General features: G+C 36.7%; 1 protein-coding gene across 2 annotated transcripts; it reads right to left on the reverse strand.

The window, feature by feature from the left end:
* Positions 1-4,745: 4,745 nt before the first annotated feature.
* Positions 4,746-17,354, reverse strand: cdca2 (cell division cycle associated 2). Of its 2 annotated transcripts, none has more exons than XM_058777655.1 (13): positions 17,128-17,354; positions 16,678-16,863; positions 15,623-15,753; positions 14,397-14,556; positions 13,433-13,587; positions 13,161-13,272; positions 12,469-12,770; positions 11,107-11,167; positions 10,868-11,020; positions 8,987-9,069; positions 8,515-8,589; positions 8,078-8,243; positions 4,746-6,296 (listed from the first exon to the last, which is right to left on the reverse strand). In XM_058777655.1, exons 2-13 carry the CDS (start codon positions 16,832-16,834, stop codon positions 5,413-5,415), a joined length of 2,439 nt encoding a protein of 812 aa, XP_058633638.1. In that variant the 5' UTR covers positions 16,835-16,863; positions 17,128-17,354; the 3' UTR covers positions 4,746-5,412. The 2 variants fall into 2 exon arrangements, with proteins under 2 accessions (XP_058633638.1, XP_058633639.1); XM_058777656.1 differs by having other exon boundaries at positions 4,747-6,296; positions 8,987-9,066.
* Positions 17,355-17,561: the final 207 nt, after the last annotated feature.

A 17,561-nucleotide genomic window follows, 5' to 3' on the forward strand; every position in this document is an offset into this window, starting at 1 on the left:
CAAAAAACAAGAGATACCCAGAATTTATACTGTAGGGATGGTCATTTATTCAAACTCAAATGTAAATATTCTAATATTTTGAGATACTGATTTTTGACTTTCATCATCAAAATTAAAAAAAAAAAAAAACTTTTGAAATGTTTTACTTTACATGCATTACATTACATGAATCTAAAATATATGAAAGTTTCACTTTTTGAAATAACTTACAAGAAAAAAATGAACTTTTTCACAACAATTTATTGAGATGCACCTGTACTTAATGTAGAGTTAAGGCAAGTTATCATGAGAATTGTAACGTTTGAAGCGGATGTCATAACAAATGTCTTTTTTTTTTTTACTATTATTTTAATGTTCCTTACTTATAAAGGTAATAAAGTTTTTTGCACAAAAAATTTTTTTTCAACCCTCATTCTGACCCTCTGTCTAAAATGACCTGTTTTTAAGGGGCGTGTCCTTTAAGGCTTCTCAGCAGTCGGCCACTGTTGTGATTGGCTAACGTCACTGCATAGGAAACAGTATAAACACTATTGCATGTGAGTGCTTTGACAACATGATCAAAATAAAACTGTCTTTTTCAGACAAAGCATTATGAAATGATTTACTTACGGTTTGTGCTGCAGCTGCAGTCAGATCTAGTACCACTTCATCTTTCCTTTACAAATGTTTCTTTGTGAACTCTCCATGACACTGTGCCTCGTTTACAAAACAAAATCCTCCGGCACGATCTGGGATGCCATTAAAAATAAACTATGCACTTGTTCCTTACGCTGAGATCCTTCTGATATCTGTACAAAGACGCAAATGAGTCAAAGCGAATGTTCTTTCACTCCATTTGTCCTGACGACAGACTCGTATCTGTATACTGTATCCAGTGTAGATAAGATAGTGCAGTGATAGTAAATTCTATTTGATTTTGACGTGACGCGACAGTGGGTGGGGCCTATGGTGAGAAGATGACTATTCGTCGATGTCTTGCTTTGGAGGCGTGTTTATGCAAATGTTTGTGCCCTTGTGACGTCATCATGTACCTCAGATCCAAAACGAGCCATTTTTGGAGCTTAAAGTGCCCCTATTATGGATTTTTGAAAATGACCTTTCATGCAGTGTGTAAAACGATCCTGCTAAATTTTAAATCGGAAAGAGCACCATGTATAAAATTATTGTCTCTGAATCATTGAAACGAGTCGTTTTTAAAACGAATCACAAGCCATTTCATGTTGACGTCAACATGAAACATTAGCATATAGCTGCACACTTGTTGCGTACGCAAACCTTGGAAAACCTGATTTTCGTGTTGGTCTGAATGAAAATGCAAATTCATTCTTTGCCACTAGGTGTCGCTTTTGGAGCGTTAAAAGCTCACAAACACTGCTTTAAATGAAATCGACCAATCACCGCAGATTAGCTGCATAGGAGGGGTTTGGAAAAAATGAATCGTTGAGCAAATAAGGTAAAAATAAATGCATATTATAAGAAAATGAAAGTGTTTTTTGACCTTGCATGCATGTCAACCTGTTGTGGGGACTCCCAAAACCAAAATATGAACCTTTCATAACCCATAATAGGTGCACTTTAATTAAATAAATGCTTTGTTTATAATGAAGAGGACGTTTTAAGCTATGAAACTTGCAGGATGTTTTAAATGGTACAAAGAGCTCTTATATGCTAAAAGATCAAGGTAAATTTGATTTCTCATGTCATGACCCCTTTAAAACGGGCGGTTCATTCATAAATTTGTAAAATACCAACGCTAACTCACGACCAATTCGTACATATTTTATGAGGTGGCTAATTCGTACGAATTTTGTGCAATTTGTCTAAACCACAGTGACGGGTAGGTTTAGGGGCGGGGTTAGGTATAGGTCATTCGTACAAATTCATACAAATTGTGCAACTCGTAAAATACGAATGATTTAGCAAAAATCGTATGAATTTGTACGAGTGAGGTCGTACGAATTAGCCACCTCGTAAAATAGGTAAGAATTGACGTGAGATCGGGCTGAAAATACACAAGGAGAGCAGGACTGAAAAGGGGATGAGCTACATAAGGCCTATTACGCTAATCCCTCTATAGCGCCCCTTGTGGCGACACTGAGAATGAATGCTGCTCTGAAAGTGAGAGTTGTGTACATTGTAACAGACCAGAAGCAGACTTCACACACTGTGAATAATTGAGCGACGCAGCAGACGAGACTTGGGCAACGCAAACACTCCCATCAACGGCAAGCGTTTGACCTCAGACCACTTTAATCTAATCGTGGTATGAGACACTCGTCATCAATTTTGCATGAGTCTTTCTGTTAAGGATCTAGTTAAGCATCACTCGGGATGGACTAGATGATGGGAGATAAGGGATCTGAAATGTATGCATTATTAACAAATAAAGAAGACGGGGACAGGCGCTGAACGCTCAGCACGGGTGTGGGCGAGAAAATAATGGGGCAGAACAAAGTGGAGAGTTCTGAAGCTCAATGGGACGGACTCCATTTTTGTTCGTCTCTCTCTCTCCAGCTGTCAGCTTGCACGCCGTCTCGTGGGGTGGGGGGGGTGTTGCCACGGTGACAGGAGGCCACATGTCTTAAGGGCCTCAATTTGGTCAAAGGACCCCATTGTTCTGGTGCTAAGCTGCCTTCACTGGGTCTGCAGGATGGGGGAGAGGGGTTTCCCTCCTTCACACGCCACAGAAAAATCACTTCACACAATCATTATAACCCCAACAGCGACACACACACACACACACACACAGAGCAACACCATGAGCGCTTCATGTCATGGAAAGTGTTAACCTACAAGGTCAAACTGAGTATATAATAATGCATTAGTTGTCTAATCACAATCAATTAATTGATTTATCGTAGTTGAATTTTAAAGCTACTTAAATTTAACAACCATACAATCCACCTCAATTCAGATCCACTCAAACACCAAATATATTATTCGATACAACTTGAGAAAAATAAATCATCATGATTCCATGCATCTTTAAAACCTTCAATGTAATTCATTAATTTATAAAATTCTTATTAATTAGACTTCTGAAAGTGCCATCAACATTATTTCCTTCCTTCATACTTTTTTCCTTCTGTTTAGAATAATTGCTGTCTTTGCTCGGCCAACAATAATATTTAATAAATGCCCCTTTTTTCTACTTTCTTTCCAATATTTAAAACCATAAATAAAACCAACATTAGAAAATACAAGCTTGAAACATAAAAAAAATTTACACACAGAGCAACACCATGAGCGCGTCATATCAGGGAACGTGTTAACCTACAGGGTCCAAATGAGTATATAATAATGCATTAGTTGTCTAATCACAACCGATTAATTGATGTATTGTAGTTGCAAGGGATAGTACACCCAAAAACGACATTTCTGTCATTTACTCAAGCTGTTTCAAAACTGTATGACTTACTTTCTTCTTTGGAACATAAAGATATTTTTAAGAATGTTATGGAAAGCATTGGCGTCCATAGTTTAAGTCAATGGTTACTAACTGTTTGGTTGCCAACATTCTTCAAAACATCTTTTCTGCTCTACAGAAGAAACTCAAACAGGTTTGGAACAACTTGAGGCAAGTAATAAATCAAACTCATGGTGTGGTCACTCATATGAAGTGAATCTCGTTATTCTCAACTTGGGGAAAAATTATATTCAGCCAAAGCACGCATTTTATTAATTTTTTGTCTAGTAGATGAATACAATAAAGTGTGAAAGGCCTGTATGAGCGTGTGAAGGCCTAACTGATTACTTCCACTAGATGGCAGTGTCATTTCTATAATAAAACTGAAGAAAAAAGTCTAGCCAGAGCCAGCATGAAATGCCATTTTAGTGCCTTCCTACTAAATACCAATAAAAAACCAAATCTTAAGCTGCATTGCAAGAAGAACAATTGGTCATAAACCACTCATCGGGTTCAGCACAGGTGTAAGTCTGTGCTGAAATAATGCCTCTGGATCTCTGAAACTGAAATTGGAGACTGACTACAGCACATAAATATTTAAACGCTGTTGCAGTGCTATTTCTCCCATGGATACACTACAGCAGCACTGCTGAGGATTGATTCACATAAAACATAATGTGCGCGCTAGTAAACAAACACAGCTGAATGGAGACTGGTGCAGATGGCTGGAGTAATTATTTCCAGGTTGTTTATCCGTATTGACAGTTTTGTGGGACACTGAAATCGTAGCGCAAATATAATTGTAAATAAATAGTTCTTCTGAACTCCTATTGTGCTCCATTCCGTAGACATTTCCTCTTTGAATTTTCCATTAGCTTTAAACACAGTCGGCTCTTTCGCAGCACGAACTGCAATTACAGGTGCAATGCACAACTGTGAAGAGTGGCACATTAAACTACTGAGAGAATTTCACTTGCATTTCAGAATGTTTTACGAGTGTTGCTCCTGTTCCGAAACGAGAGTAACGGCTGACTGCAATTACAAGAGCATGCGATTCCTACGAGTGAGTGTTAAGAAACCCGTCAAGAGCATGTCTGGAACATATTTTACCTAGCCAATAAATAAATAAAATGATACATACATTTCATTATAATACATAAAGTAGAGAAATTAATAAAAATGCTATTTTCTACAAAAAGCTATACATACATATATGTATTAAATTATTTTTTATATAATTCATAAAAAATATTTTCTTTATAAATGACAAATTAAGAAATTAGATAAACAGCTGTGAAACATGTATACATGAAGTTAGCAATTATACTGTAATGCAAAGGCGGTTTTGTTTTTTTGTGCATTAATTACTGTTTTAATGCAAGCAATTACAGTATATTAGTAATCAGGATAACGAGAATTGAATGAGAATAAAACATTGACAATTTGACTAGATGCATTATGGTAACAAGACAACGTGCATGACGGTCAAAATAAGTGACACAAAAAATCTTTTCTATGCAAAAGATATTTTTTTCCTCTTGATGGGTTCAAATATGATAATCATCCATGAAATATTTAAAGCAGGCCCTATAATGTCTTGCCGAAGCACTGTGAATGACAAACAACGGCAATGAAAACAAGGTTTGGATGCAAATATTGTATTGTACCACTGAATTGCGAAGTAGGCAAATTTAAAATAATAAAACAAAAACCACTGTCCAAGCAAACTTGGATTGTCATTTATGTAAAATAATATAAGATTACCACAGTAAAATCATCTTCAAACATCAATTCATTCACTCAAGAGAAGATTTAATGAGTAGAAGTAATCTAACAATAATACAATCTTCTTATAAGAGCAGGTTTCATCCATCAACACTAAAATGCTATAAAAAAACAAACAAAAGAAATTTAAAACATTACTTAAGGGAACAGAGCGGTATTTTATCAGAAGTTCGTTGGACAGTAATTAAACGGCTAACTGACACACAAATGATTGAGGCGAGTTACTCTGTGAAGTTTGGAGCTGGTTCCTCAGAGGCTTGAGAGAGAAGAAGCTCAGATACTCCGCTGAGTCTTCCCCGCGTCTTCCTCCGGCTCGCTTTACTCAGCTCCGGAGAAGTGTGATCCACCCAAGCCAGACCCACAGCCTGGAGGTCCACGCTCCTCCGGTTCCTCAAGCTGCGTCGCACAGAACCTCGACTCTTTGCCACAGGTTTCAGGATGTCGTCGATGTTGAAGTCCGCCTGCTGCCAGGGGGCCAAACTAGGCTCAGTGTTGCTCTCATCAGTAACTCGCTCTGACTGACTGCTCTCAACAACCTCCTCCACCACAACATTAAGCTTTCCACGAGGGCTTTTCAGTGCCTTTTGGACCCGTCCGTGTTTTTTATTACTTGGCGTCTTCTGCTCCAAGCTCTCAATGTTCATGGAGTCTCCATTTGGCACCACGCAGCTTATTAAAGCCTCAATTTCTTGGTTCTCAGAGCACTCAGTTTCATGATGCACTGGTCTATCAGGACTGCCTCGGGACATTGAGGCACATCCAGGTGGCTTTTGTCTCTCAGTATCTTGTTCCCCAGTTTTGGAGTCAGTATTGGAGCTAATAGCTGGACTGCAAAGCTCTTTTCTTTTGGCTGCGCCTGAGCTACGGCGTTTGCGTACGGGCCTCCTTGAATCACGTTTGACTTTGAAAGCCTTTGATGCCGAGTTTCCTCTTTCTGCAGGATCCTGAGTGCCAACTAAGGCTTCCGCGCAAGTCATGCCCACGATGGAGCTCAACGTCTGCTGGTTTTCATTGGTCCGTGTACAGGCAGTATCCAGACTTACCATGGGATGAACTGTCTTGCTATGGGGAACGCTGGGAGTCTGAATGCAGTCTTGCTCTCCATCTGCGTTGGAAGAGTAAAACTTTTACATTAAATGTTTAAAACACGCATAAAGTAGTTCTGTGTTACCAACTCTAGATTGCTATATGTGACCCTGGAGCACAAAAGCAGTCATAAGCAGCACAGGTATATTTGTAGCAATAGCCAACAATACACTGTATGGGTCAAAATTATCCATTTTTCTTTTATGCCAAAAATCATTAGGATATTAAGATCATGTTCCATGAAGATATTTTGTAAATTTCCTACCGTAAATATATCAAAACTTCATTTTTGATTAGTAATATGCATTGCTGAGAACTTCATTTGGACAACTTTAAAGGTGATTTTCTCAATATTTAGATTTTTTTTGCACCCTCAGATTTTCAAATAGTTGTATCGCAGCCGAATATTGTCCTCCTATCCTAACAAACCATACATCAATGGAAAGATTATTTATACATTTTTTTTACTCAATTTAAAAAATATTTCACTTATGACTGGTTTTGTGGTCCAGGGTCACAAACGCATTCAGAACCTCTGAATGGTTAGCAGAAAGGTTAGCTCATTAAATAGAATTTTAATTCGGTACCCATTTATTTTACCTTCTTGTCATTCAAAATTCATATGACCTGTTCTTTCATGCAACACAAATGGAGATATTTTGAAAGAAACTTTTTTTTCCCCCATACAATGAAAGCACATAACATTGGGTTTTCTGTCCTTTTAAAAGCTTCAAAGCAATGAAATACCATAAAATTAGAGCAAGTTGTGTGCTATATTTCAAAACGAATGCCACACGATGGCTTTGTTGGAGAGAAATGTAACACATTATTCACTCAAAGCATTCCTATATACACAATACTGCTCAAAAGGTTGGGGTCAAGGAGATTTTATCATTTCGAAAGAAGCCTCTTATGCTCAACAAAGCAGCATTTCTTTGATGAAAAAGACATTTATTCCTGTGCTGGCAAAGCTGAACTTTTATTACTCCGGTCTCTTCAATGACACATGATTCTTTAGAAATCATTTTAATATGCTGATTTTTCTTATTGCTGTCAGTGTTGAAAATATTTTTTTTGGGAAAACTGTGATTATTCTTTAATGATTAGAAAGTTTAATGAAAAGCATTTTTTGTTTAAAAATAAATCTAAATCTTTTGTAACCTTATTCAACAAGGATGCATTAAACTGATCAAAAGTGACAGTAAAGACATTTACATTCTTATTAATTTCTTTGGAAAAAATGAATAAAATCTTACTGGCCCTAAACTTTTGAAAGGTGGTGACATATTACGATTGATCTTAAAAAAAAAAAAACACTAAAACTAAAAGGTGTTGGGCATCAATGATATCAAACCTAGAGACAATTTGTTTTAGCAAATGATGCACACTATAGCACACTACTTTAACAGTGCTCTTTGGAGCTTAATAGCCCCTGGTCACAATATTCTTTCATTCTATAACAAAAATCAGTCAGAAACTTAAAAATATCACAAAAAAAAAAAAAAAAAAAAAAAAAAAAAGTCATATCATAGACGAAGGTCTTTTACCACTAAATCATCTCATTTACATTAATCGGTCCATTCAGACGTCAAAATTTTAAGGGGCAGATCTTCAGAAAAAAAGAAATGCTTTATAAGGAATGGTGTTCAACATTTACTCTGTAAGCAAAATTTGAGCTTCAACTTCCATGGCGTTTCGGCGGCCCATAGTCGTTTTATCAGACTGCTTTATATATTAAAAAAACTAAATAAATAACTCGCCAAGAGGGTGAGTCATTAATGAAAGGCTTGGACAAGGTACCTATTTGTTTTCCTGATTGAGCCTGTGTGGGCGTGCTGTTGAGACTGGCAGACGTCGTCTCAATTATGGGGCTGAGTAGAGGGTTTTTTGAGGCATAGTCTCTTTTCCCATACAGAGAACGATCCACCTCCTTATTACCAAATCGTCTTTTTACTCCTGACGGTTTCTGAAAGCAAGAAAACAAGCTGCAGTGAAGAACATGGACAGAGTTCACGTGTATGTGCTCCGAGGCTCTAGACGTATGAAATCACACAGCATGCTATTTATATACCAAACGCAAAGTCCAAGTCACATTAGTGTGCTTATTTCAGGCTCAGCGTCAGTTTGATGCCAGCGTTAATAATCAGAGCTTAAAAAGACCCGTTCACCAAAACTCATCACATGTCAGCTTGACGTCTAAAAGTATAAAGCATAAATCCACTTCTTAAGCGTCACACCTTCATCTTTCCTGAAGCAGAAGCTGCTGCCGTACGCGAGCTTCTCCTCGTCTCAGGCTCATTCTCTCCTGGTTGCTGAAACAGAGGAACAGAACAGAGCCGGATGACTGAAATGATATCTTTGTCAGTCTTTTGATGCTATTCAATAAAAAGCCTGAACGCACACTGAAATCTGGGATTTCTAACCTAGAAATCAAGTTAGGACTCTGTAAAATGTACAAGTAGTAAAATAAAAGATGAAATATTACACCCATAATACACACACACACACACACACACACACACACACAAGAACACCTAACATACATAACGAAGGATTATGCATGTATCAATATACAAAATATATATTTCTTTGTACAAAAATATTTAGCAACACGAAACACAGGTCTGTCACAAACTCCTCCGAGAGATAAAACATGCAATAGCTGAATCTACAGTTTAAAAGAGGTGATTTGTAGATATGAGACCTCACCTTTCTTTTCCTACTGCGAGAGCGAGCTGGTTCAACGCTGGAGTTACATGAAAGTGTCTGTTCAGAAGACTCAACCTCTTCTGCTGACAAGGAAACATTAAGCCAGATGTTATATTAAACACAAATGCATTTTTATTCACAAAATATTCACACACTCTTCTGTTTATATATATATATATATATATAGAGACACACACACACAGCTAAAGTAATAAAATCTGTTTAACAATACAGTTCTGCTCATGAGTTTGCATTCTCCTCAGAAATTTATGACCAAAAAAGTTGCATTTTGCTTTTTTAATTTAGTACTGCCCTGAGGAAGCTATTTGACTTCATACACTTTCACTTGCACTCCGCGAGACACAATAACAAACTACACATCTTGTTTTATAACGTTTACACACTTGCTGCAAAAACGACATTTTCAGAATCAAAGTTAGAAGGTGGGTTGTCTGAAAACTAGCTGCTCTTCATGAAGTCTTGTTTAAAGGGTTTCTGCAGGTTTTATATAAAAGGTAAGGCTTTTTAAGAGTAAAGAAAACTAAAGTAAATGTAAGAAATAAATCGAACACAATACAATGTTCTCTAAATGTAAACTTCCAGGGAGCACGCAATGAGTTGCTTCAACGGATGTTTTTGCTTTAAGCATGAATTGACTTAATTAGATAAAATTTTTAGAAAACAAGACTTATCTTCATTTTGCATCCTAAGTAAATATATATTGATTTAAGGATGTTTAGAAATTAGTATCGGAAAACAAGAAAAATACTGAGGAGGATAGCTTTTTTTCAAATTTATTTTTCAGCAATGCATGCAAATAGTAATGCCATGACTTTATGAATTATGAAGACTTTCTGTTCTGATTTAAGACCCTTTTAATTAAGACTAATTAAGACTTTCTAAGACCTGCAGAAACTGGGTCATGTACACAAAACACTGATCAGATGCATTTCATGCATAATATGGAATGCATCTGATACACAGAAAACACATATACATACATACATACATACATGTAGTTATGCATGCATGCTAATATATATGACATAAACACACACATATATTTTTATAGGCAAAATATCTAATTGCACAAAACTATCAAAATCCACACAAGAAGCTGGCTGATTTTTCACAAAAGCAGTGTATTGATGACTGATTTAAAGGGGGTGAATTTAGAGATGCAACTTCTCAAATACACTTTACCATGTTAACAGTATGCTACAATCCTCGGAGGAGTTGAGTCTTTGACTTCAGTTTGTGTAAAGCACCATCACTAAAAATATTCAAGAAATGTCTAAAACAAAAACTGGAGAAAATTAGTGCGGTCAAACGATTAATCGCGTTTAACCGCATCCAAAATAAAAGTTTCTGTTTACATAATGTGTGTGTGTACTGTGTGTATATTTATTATGTATATATAAATGCACACATGCATATTACATTTCAGAAAAATAGGTTGTTCATATATTAAATATATTTATATACAATATAAATTATATGAACAATTTTTTGTTCTTTTAAAATATACACTGCATGTGTGTGCTTATATATATATATATATATATATATATATATATATATATATATATACACACAGTACAAACACACATATTATTATGTAAACAAAAACTTTTATTTTGGATGCGATTAATTGTTTGATTAATAGATAAACTTAGCTCACTAGCGCACAACTAGTTGACCAACCAGCCACACTCCCAGGCCCTTGGTGCGAATTTAAATGAACATTAACCTATTTTTCTCCATTGAACGCTCGTAATCTTCATTCTATTTTGCTTAAAACTTTCAGCAGAGAAATAAAACCTGATTTACTGAGTGGAAGAAAGAGAGAGCGCTACAAAAAGTGGAAGAAGTTGAACTCACCGGAGAGAGCCAGTGGCTGATCACCAGTGGGACGTGGTAGTTTTTCCTCCGTCAGTGAATTTAATGGTACATCCTCTTCCTCTTGAAAAGCAGCGTTCATAACTTCAGCGTCTTCAGCCTGGGGCTGCCCTGGGTCCTCAGCAGAGAGTGCATCTGCAGTTTTAGATACACGATTAGAATACAGAAGAGAAACTTCTTCCAAAACCTTTCCTTGTTTTATAAAACATTTCACAACTCACCTTCGCAGTCCTCAGAAAGTTTGTTTGAGGGAGACTCGTCCTCCATACTGGGAAAACTGATCTGAGAAGATAGATAGAAGAAAGCCACAAAAACTCACCACCAATACAAAACTTTATAGAGCAGTCTGTAATTATGAACTAAAACCACAAGACCCTGGACCATGGGTAGTGACCCTGGACCACAAAACCAGTAGCCATAAGTAGCACGGGTATAATAGCCAACAATACATTGTATGGGTCAAAAGGATATTAAGTAAAGATCATGTTCTATGAAGTAGGGCTGGGCGATTTTTCCCATTTTATCAATTAATTCTAATTTAATATGTTTTGCCACGATTTTGAGGAATCACGATTTTGAATAGAAATATTACCAAATGTATGATTTAGACACTTCGACAATATGCCGGTGATAACAGTAAAGAGAAAAGAACGATCCAACGAGATTAACCGCTCTGTGAAGGGACCATAAATATAGCGCTAAACGCCATTTACACAGAATGCACTTCTGTGTTGACAAAGATGTGATGCAGGCAGTGGAATAGGTAAAACATGCAAGAAGATGGGAGTGAACTTCTTTTAACTTCATCGCAGTGTTTTTAGAATGGCGTTTCATGCATGAGACGCTGCCAGAGACGCGAGCGCATGTTAACACAGGAAAAAAAAAAGGAAAAGCAGCACAATCTAATAGAAAACTTGTAAAGAACTACTACTCTGATAGTAGTCTGATATTTCATGTTTGCATCACGGTGACAGGCTGAAAGCTGCTGTAGTTTTTACAGAACATTTATAGTTAATAATAGTCTACCGGTGTTATTGCCTTGACTTTTGAGATTTTTTAAAAGCATTTCCTCGTATTATTTCTGAACACATAATACGTATAAGACAGGTTTGTACTATATATAGTTGTAGTTCATGCATCTTTTCTGCAAAGATATTTAACATTTACATCATGTGTGCTGCACTCGGAACAGAATTTTCTTTAACTAGAGGGTTAGTAAAAAAATTAAATAAATAAAGTTAGTTGAATCATGTTGTAGTTACATTTTCAAGTTACCTAGTTAAAAATGGTAAAAAAATAAATAATTTTTTTTTTTTGCCAACTCGAAAGATATGAAGATATTTTGTACATTTCCTACCAAAAAAAATAAATCAAAACTTAATTTTTGATTAAGTTTTAAAATTACTTAAATTGACAACTTTAAAGGTAATTTTCTCAATATTTAGATTTTTTCCCCCTCTAGATGACAGATTTTTAAATGGTTATATCTCGGCCAAATTATGACTGGTTTTGTGGCCAGGGTCACATATATGCTTCATCTACAATCAAATAAGTTATTTTGGAGAAGCTGGTAAGCGTCACACCTTCTCGATCTCTTCAAATACTTCATCACTATACACCAGTCCAGCATTGTGTCTGTCGATAACCAGGACAGGAGAGGCTCCATTGCTTCGAGGACTACTAAAGTCAGGCTGGGGAAGAGGATCATTGCGTTGAGGGGTCTTCAGCAGAGAGAGTTTAGGGCCCGTAGATGACGGAGGACACTTTGGGGTGGCTCCTTTCTGTAGTGGGGTACTGGGAGGGAGAGTTTTGTCAAAGAACTCCGGAGAGAGCGGAGCCCCGAAACGAACACGCTTCTTGCGTACAGAAGATACGATGTTCTCATCTATAAGAAGAAAAAAAGATTTCATGAGTTTAGGACTTGAAACAAAATCAACCATTAATAAACAAATGATTAAAAGGGTCATTTATGTTTTTATCATCAAATCTCTTCTTTGATAGTTTAAGTAAAAGTCCAATGTACTATGAAACAACACTGCAACTTTCAGAACCCCAAATCTATCTATATATCTACACACACACACACAGTATATATATATATATATTTTTTTTTTTATAAATGCAGCTTTGGTGAGCATAAGACACTTTCAAAAACATCAAATCTTCCGACCGCAAAGTTTTGAATGATGGATTTATGAATGACATAGCAATATAAAAAGTATGATATGGCCTTTTAACGTTTCAAAACATTTTCAAGCACTCAGAGCTCCCTTACCTGCTGGCTTAATGTCTGGTTTTGACAGCATAGGTAAAGACAGAAGCTCATTCTTTGCATCCGAATCCAAGTCTGAAAGAGGCCTCTGGCTTTGAGACTCAAAGCATTTCAACTATAACCATATAAAAACAAAAGAAGTCAATGCTGACTACAGGAACACCATCCATCGGTTGCACTTTACCTGTGCCACTTTATCTGTTAATAGCAATTTAACAGATGATGAACTTCAGAAGCATATGAAATATGAGACCGTTAAATGCTGATTTGTTTACCCCTTGCTCCTGTTGTGTTGTGAAGGTGGGGTGAGGGAGTGGCGTCTCAGTAATCTTGTCCTCACACTCCCTCAGCGAGGCCCGGCAGCGTTTCTTAGACGGAGGAGGCGTCATCGAAGCGGGTGGGCTATGCGTAGTCAGCGTGTTCTCCTTTCCTGCAAGACAGAATAGCAGAAAGAGATGACTTATGACTCTTACAGAAAATATGGGTCATTCTACATAAGTACATAATTCATCTGTGCTGATTTTAAAATTGAAGTGAATCAGCAATTGCTAATTGTTCTCAACAGTAGCTGACTAAAATGCATAAAAGCCATGCAGAGCTTAAAAATGCTTCTAATGATTTGAGCCCATCATTTATCCTAGTTAAAGCCCAACATGAAAGACAGAACTCCACATCTAACACATAAATCAGAAGAAATACAGTTGCTCATAAACTTTAATAAATAGGTTGATATTTCAGAGGGTTTCAGAGTAAAAAAAGCATCCAGTGGTCAAGGTTGACATTATGAATTTTAAAAATTGTACTGAAATAACTATGCTAGCATCCCTCAAACGTCTTGTTTACACTTGAATAAAGCTTAAATATTCATAATGTCAAAACCTGAAATCATCACAGATTATTCTAACTGAAAGACCGGATATGCTTTTTCAGTCTTTTTCATTAACACTGAAAGCTCTCTGAAATGTGAAAGTGTTTATTTTAAGACTCATAATCATCAGTTGATTTATTCTGCATATCATCCTGCCGCGCTCTAACCGAGATCAATGGAAGAAATCAAACTGCGTCAAATTTATTACGCCGCCTGCTTATTCTGAATAAGTTCTATTATCTGGAAATGGCAAGCAATGACAGTATGACATTCTCTTAATTACTTCAATTTCATCTGGTCCTACAAGACTGCATCTAAAAGACACTGTGTTTTCGTGCTGGCAGCAGTCAACATTCTGAGGAGAGACTGACCGTTCTTACAATCTTCAGCCAAAGTGCTTTTATCACTCTCATTCTCCTCATTTTTCTTCTGTTCATCCTTCTCTTCGTCCTCCTCCATCAGACACTGGAAAGCAGCCATCTTCTTCTTCAGCGAGTCACAGCGTGAAAGAAATGGACTCCCCTGTAAAAGCTTCATGAGGACAGAGCACAAAGTCACAACTGAAAAATACAAACAGCCTTCATCATCATCATCATCATCATAATGACGACAAATAATGTGGTCCACTCTTTGAAACACATGCATGTTGTCTTATACCAGAGGTATAACTGGTGGGTTGTAGACAATGGGGGAAAAAAAACAATGCAAATAGCTATATTATCATGCATTTCAGACAGCAAATTAAATAGGCTCATATCTGTAATTGTTGACATCAAACTCAAACTTTGTCACTTGGTAATATGGCTTACTAGAACATCATTTGCTTAGCGTATATTGCATGGGTTATGCTGGTTAATCGCATTCACAAAATGAATGTGAAGGGAATTATTGTGTGTAACTGGCTGTAGTTCACAGTAATATTTAAAGAAACAGTGAACCAAAAAATTACCCTCAGGCCACCCAAGATATAGATGAGTTTATTTCTTCATCAGAACAGATTCTGAGAAACATAGCATTGCATCAGTGTCTCAACAATGGATGCTCTGCAGTGAATGGGTGCCGTCAGAATGAGAGTCCAAACAGCTGATAAAAACATCACAATAATCCACAGCACTCCAGTCCATCAGTTAACATCTTGTGTGGAAAGCTGCATGTTTGTAAGAAGCAAAATGAAGCCGTTTTTAACTTTGAACGTTTGCTTCAGGGTAAAACACGAGTACTGCATCTATAATATTGCTTTCTCCGGTGAAAAAGCTTGTCTTGTCTGAATCAGAGGAGAAATATGCACAGGTCAAGAACCATTAACAAGCAAACAGTTCTAAACAAATATGATGATTATGATGTGTGAGGACAACAGAGGATGGACTTTTTCACTGGAGGATGCATTATTATTGATTATGGACGCATATAATGGCCTGTTCCGCTTGGATGGCCTTAGGTGAGTACATTTTAATTTCTGGGTGAACTTTTCGTTTAATTTTTAAGTGCATTATGATTATTTTGTTTGATGAACACTTTGGTACTGTGTTGGGTCACCACTTGATGTCCAATGTAAAAAATCTAAAGCAAAATCAGCTGTGTTATACCATCAGTCTACCTGAGGTGTTCGTGGAGGAGTTTTTGCAGCTTGTTTGGCTCTGAAGCAGATGAGAGAGTTTGTTTCTGGAGATCCCCGGACCCCAATCGTGGATCTCCTCCTGGCCTTCAGTTGAGCAACTCTGGATTTATCTGAGGAGAAAACTCAGTTACTAAAGGGATAGTTCAGCCAAAAATGAAACTTCTGTCATTAATTACTCACCCTCATGTCGTTCCAAACCCGTAAGACCTTCGTTCATCTTCAGAACACAAATTAAGATATTTTTGATAGCTCTCCCATCGACAGCAAGGATCCTCACACGATCCGTAGCAAGGACATCGTTAAAATAATCCATGTGACATCAGAGGTTCAACCGTAACTTAAAGCTACAAGAATACTTTTTGTGCGCAAAGATAACAAAAATAATGAATTTACATAAGTGATACTCTCCAATTGAATGTGAGAATCCACATTCAACTCTGAATTCAATAATGAAATGCCTTTAACTGAAAATTGAGTGTTTAATCTTATCATTATACATTACTGACACTCTATCCTCCAATTTGATACTGTTAAGTGCTTTGACACAATCTGTATTGTTAAAAGCGCTATATAAATAAAGGTGACTTGAGACAAATTGTTGAAGTCGTTATTTTGGTTTTCTTTGCACACGTATTCTCGTAGCTTCGTAAAATTACGGATGAATCATGTCACATGGATTATTTTAACGATGTCCTTGCTACGGATCGTGTGAGGATCCTTGCTGTCGATGGGAGAGCTATTAAAAATATCTTAATTTGTGTTCTGAAGATGAACGAAGGTCTTACGGGTTTGGAACGACATGAGGGTGAGTAATTAATGACAGAATTTTCATTTTTGGGTGAACTATCCCTTTAACAGTGCTTCTTCAGTTTGATTTCAAATCCATTTAATACAATACAAACCTGCAAAATAAAACAATTCAGAAAATTATCAAAAGTAATAAGTGAATAAAAAAAATAAAGAACTCAGAATGACACGACTAATCAGTGATACTTTAGGAAGAACATTAGTAAAACCAGTTTATTGTTGTTAACCTTTAATCTTGGAGGACGGTAAGAAGCTGTTTGTTGATATGCCAAACTGTGAAGGAGTAAGTTTGGAGAAATCCACATCTCCAGCTTCACTGTTCCTCTGAGAGAAATACAGGGCTGCCAATGGTGTTCTGCTGTCCATGGCTTCAGTAACCTCCATTCTTGAGTCCAGTACATAAGATATGAGATCTGAGTAAACAAATGAACTGAAGATGAGACAGAGTCATGCTAAAAATCAGAAAGAGCTTCCAGATTTACTTCAGGAACGTCTCTTAGCATCTCAAAACATGCTAACATAAATATACTTTAAGAAAGATTACATATCTGAACTGTTTTACACAGCAGTGTGACTAAAACACAACTACAACTGTGTTTAGATATCGAAAAGTTCCGTTAAATATGGTAAAAACAAATATCGTTTGTATTGTAAGTTAGTGAAACGTTCAAACTTACCGCACGTTAAAACGGCGCAAATATCCCTCCGCTCTGAAGGAAACCCAAAAGCACCTGGATTATACTTAAAATAAACGACTTTTTACAGCCACTAATCTTTAAGACATTTGTACATGTATTTTTAATGTGTTTCTGTATGTGCACTTTCAGGACATGAGGAGGCACCACTAGTTCTAACGCATCTTGCCGTCCAAACCCCTGCTCGTATGAATCAGCCAATCGGGTTTAAGGAAATGCATCATGTGCTTCCAAATGGCCAATCATATTCAGGCTCACCGTACGTGCCTGTTGCACTTTGAATCACGTTATCATATGTAGTCAATGGAGACGTTTTAAAAATTATTTATATCGCAAAAATATTTTTTGGAAACATTTTCTAAATAAAATGTAAATGCTCTAGACGTTATAGGCAGTGTGTAACTGTAATAACAATA

Source organism: Onychostoma macrolepis, chromosome 05 (assembly GCF_012432095.1).
Source record: "Onychostoma macrolepis isolate SWU-2019 chromosome 05, ASM1243209v1, whole genome shotgun sequence".
NCBI classification, from domain to species: Eukaryota; Metazoa; Chordata; class Actinopteri; order Cypriniformes; family Cyprinidae; genus Onychostoma; species Onychostoma macrolepis.

Bases quoted from the DNA above. Each gene is read 5' to 3' on its own strand.
- cdca2 (XM_058777655.1), bottom strand. From the start codon at position 16,834: ATGGAGGTTACTGAAGCCATGGACAGCAGAACACCATTGGCAGCCCTG. The intron at 11,021-11,106 runs GTGAGTTGTGAA...CTAAAACTGCAG, and splicing joins ACTTTCTGAGGACTGCGAAG to ATGCACTCTCTGCTGAGGAC. The intron at 8,590-8,986 runs GTGAGGTCTCAT...CCTCTGTTTCAG, and splicing joins CTCGCAGTAGGAAAAGAAAG to CAACCAGGAGAGAATGAGCC.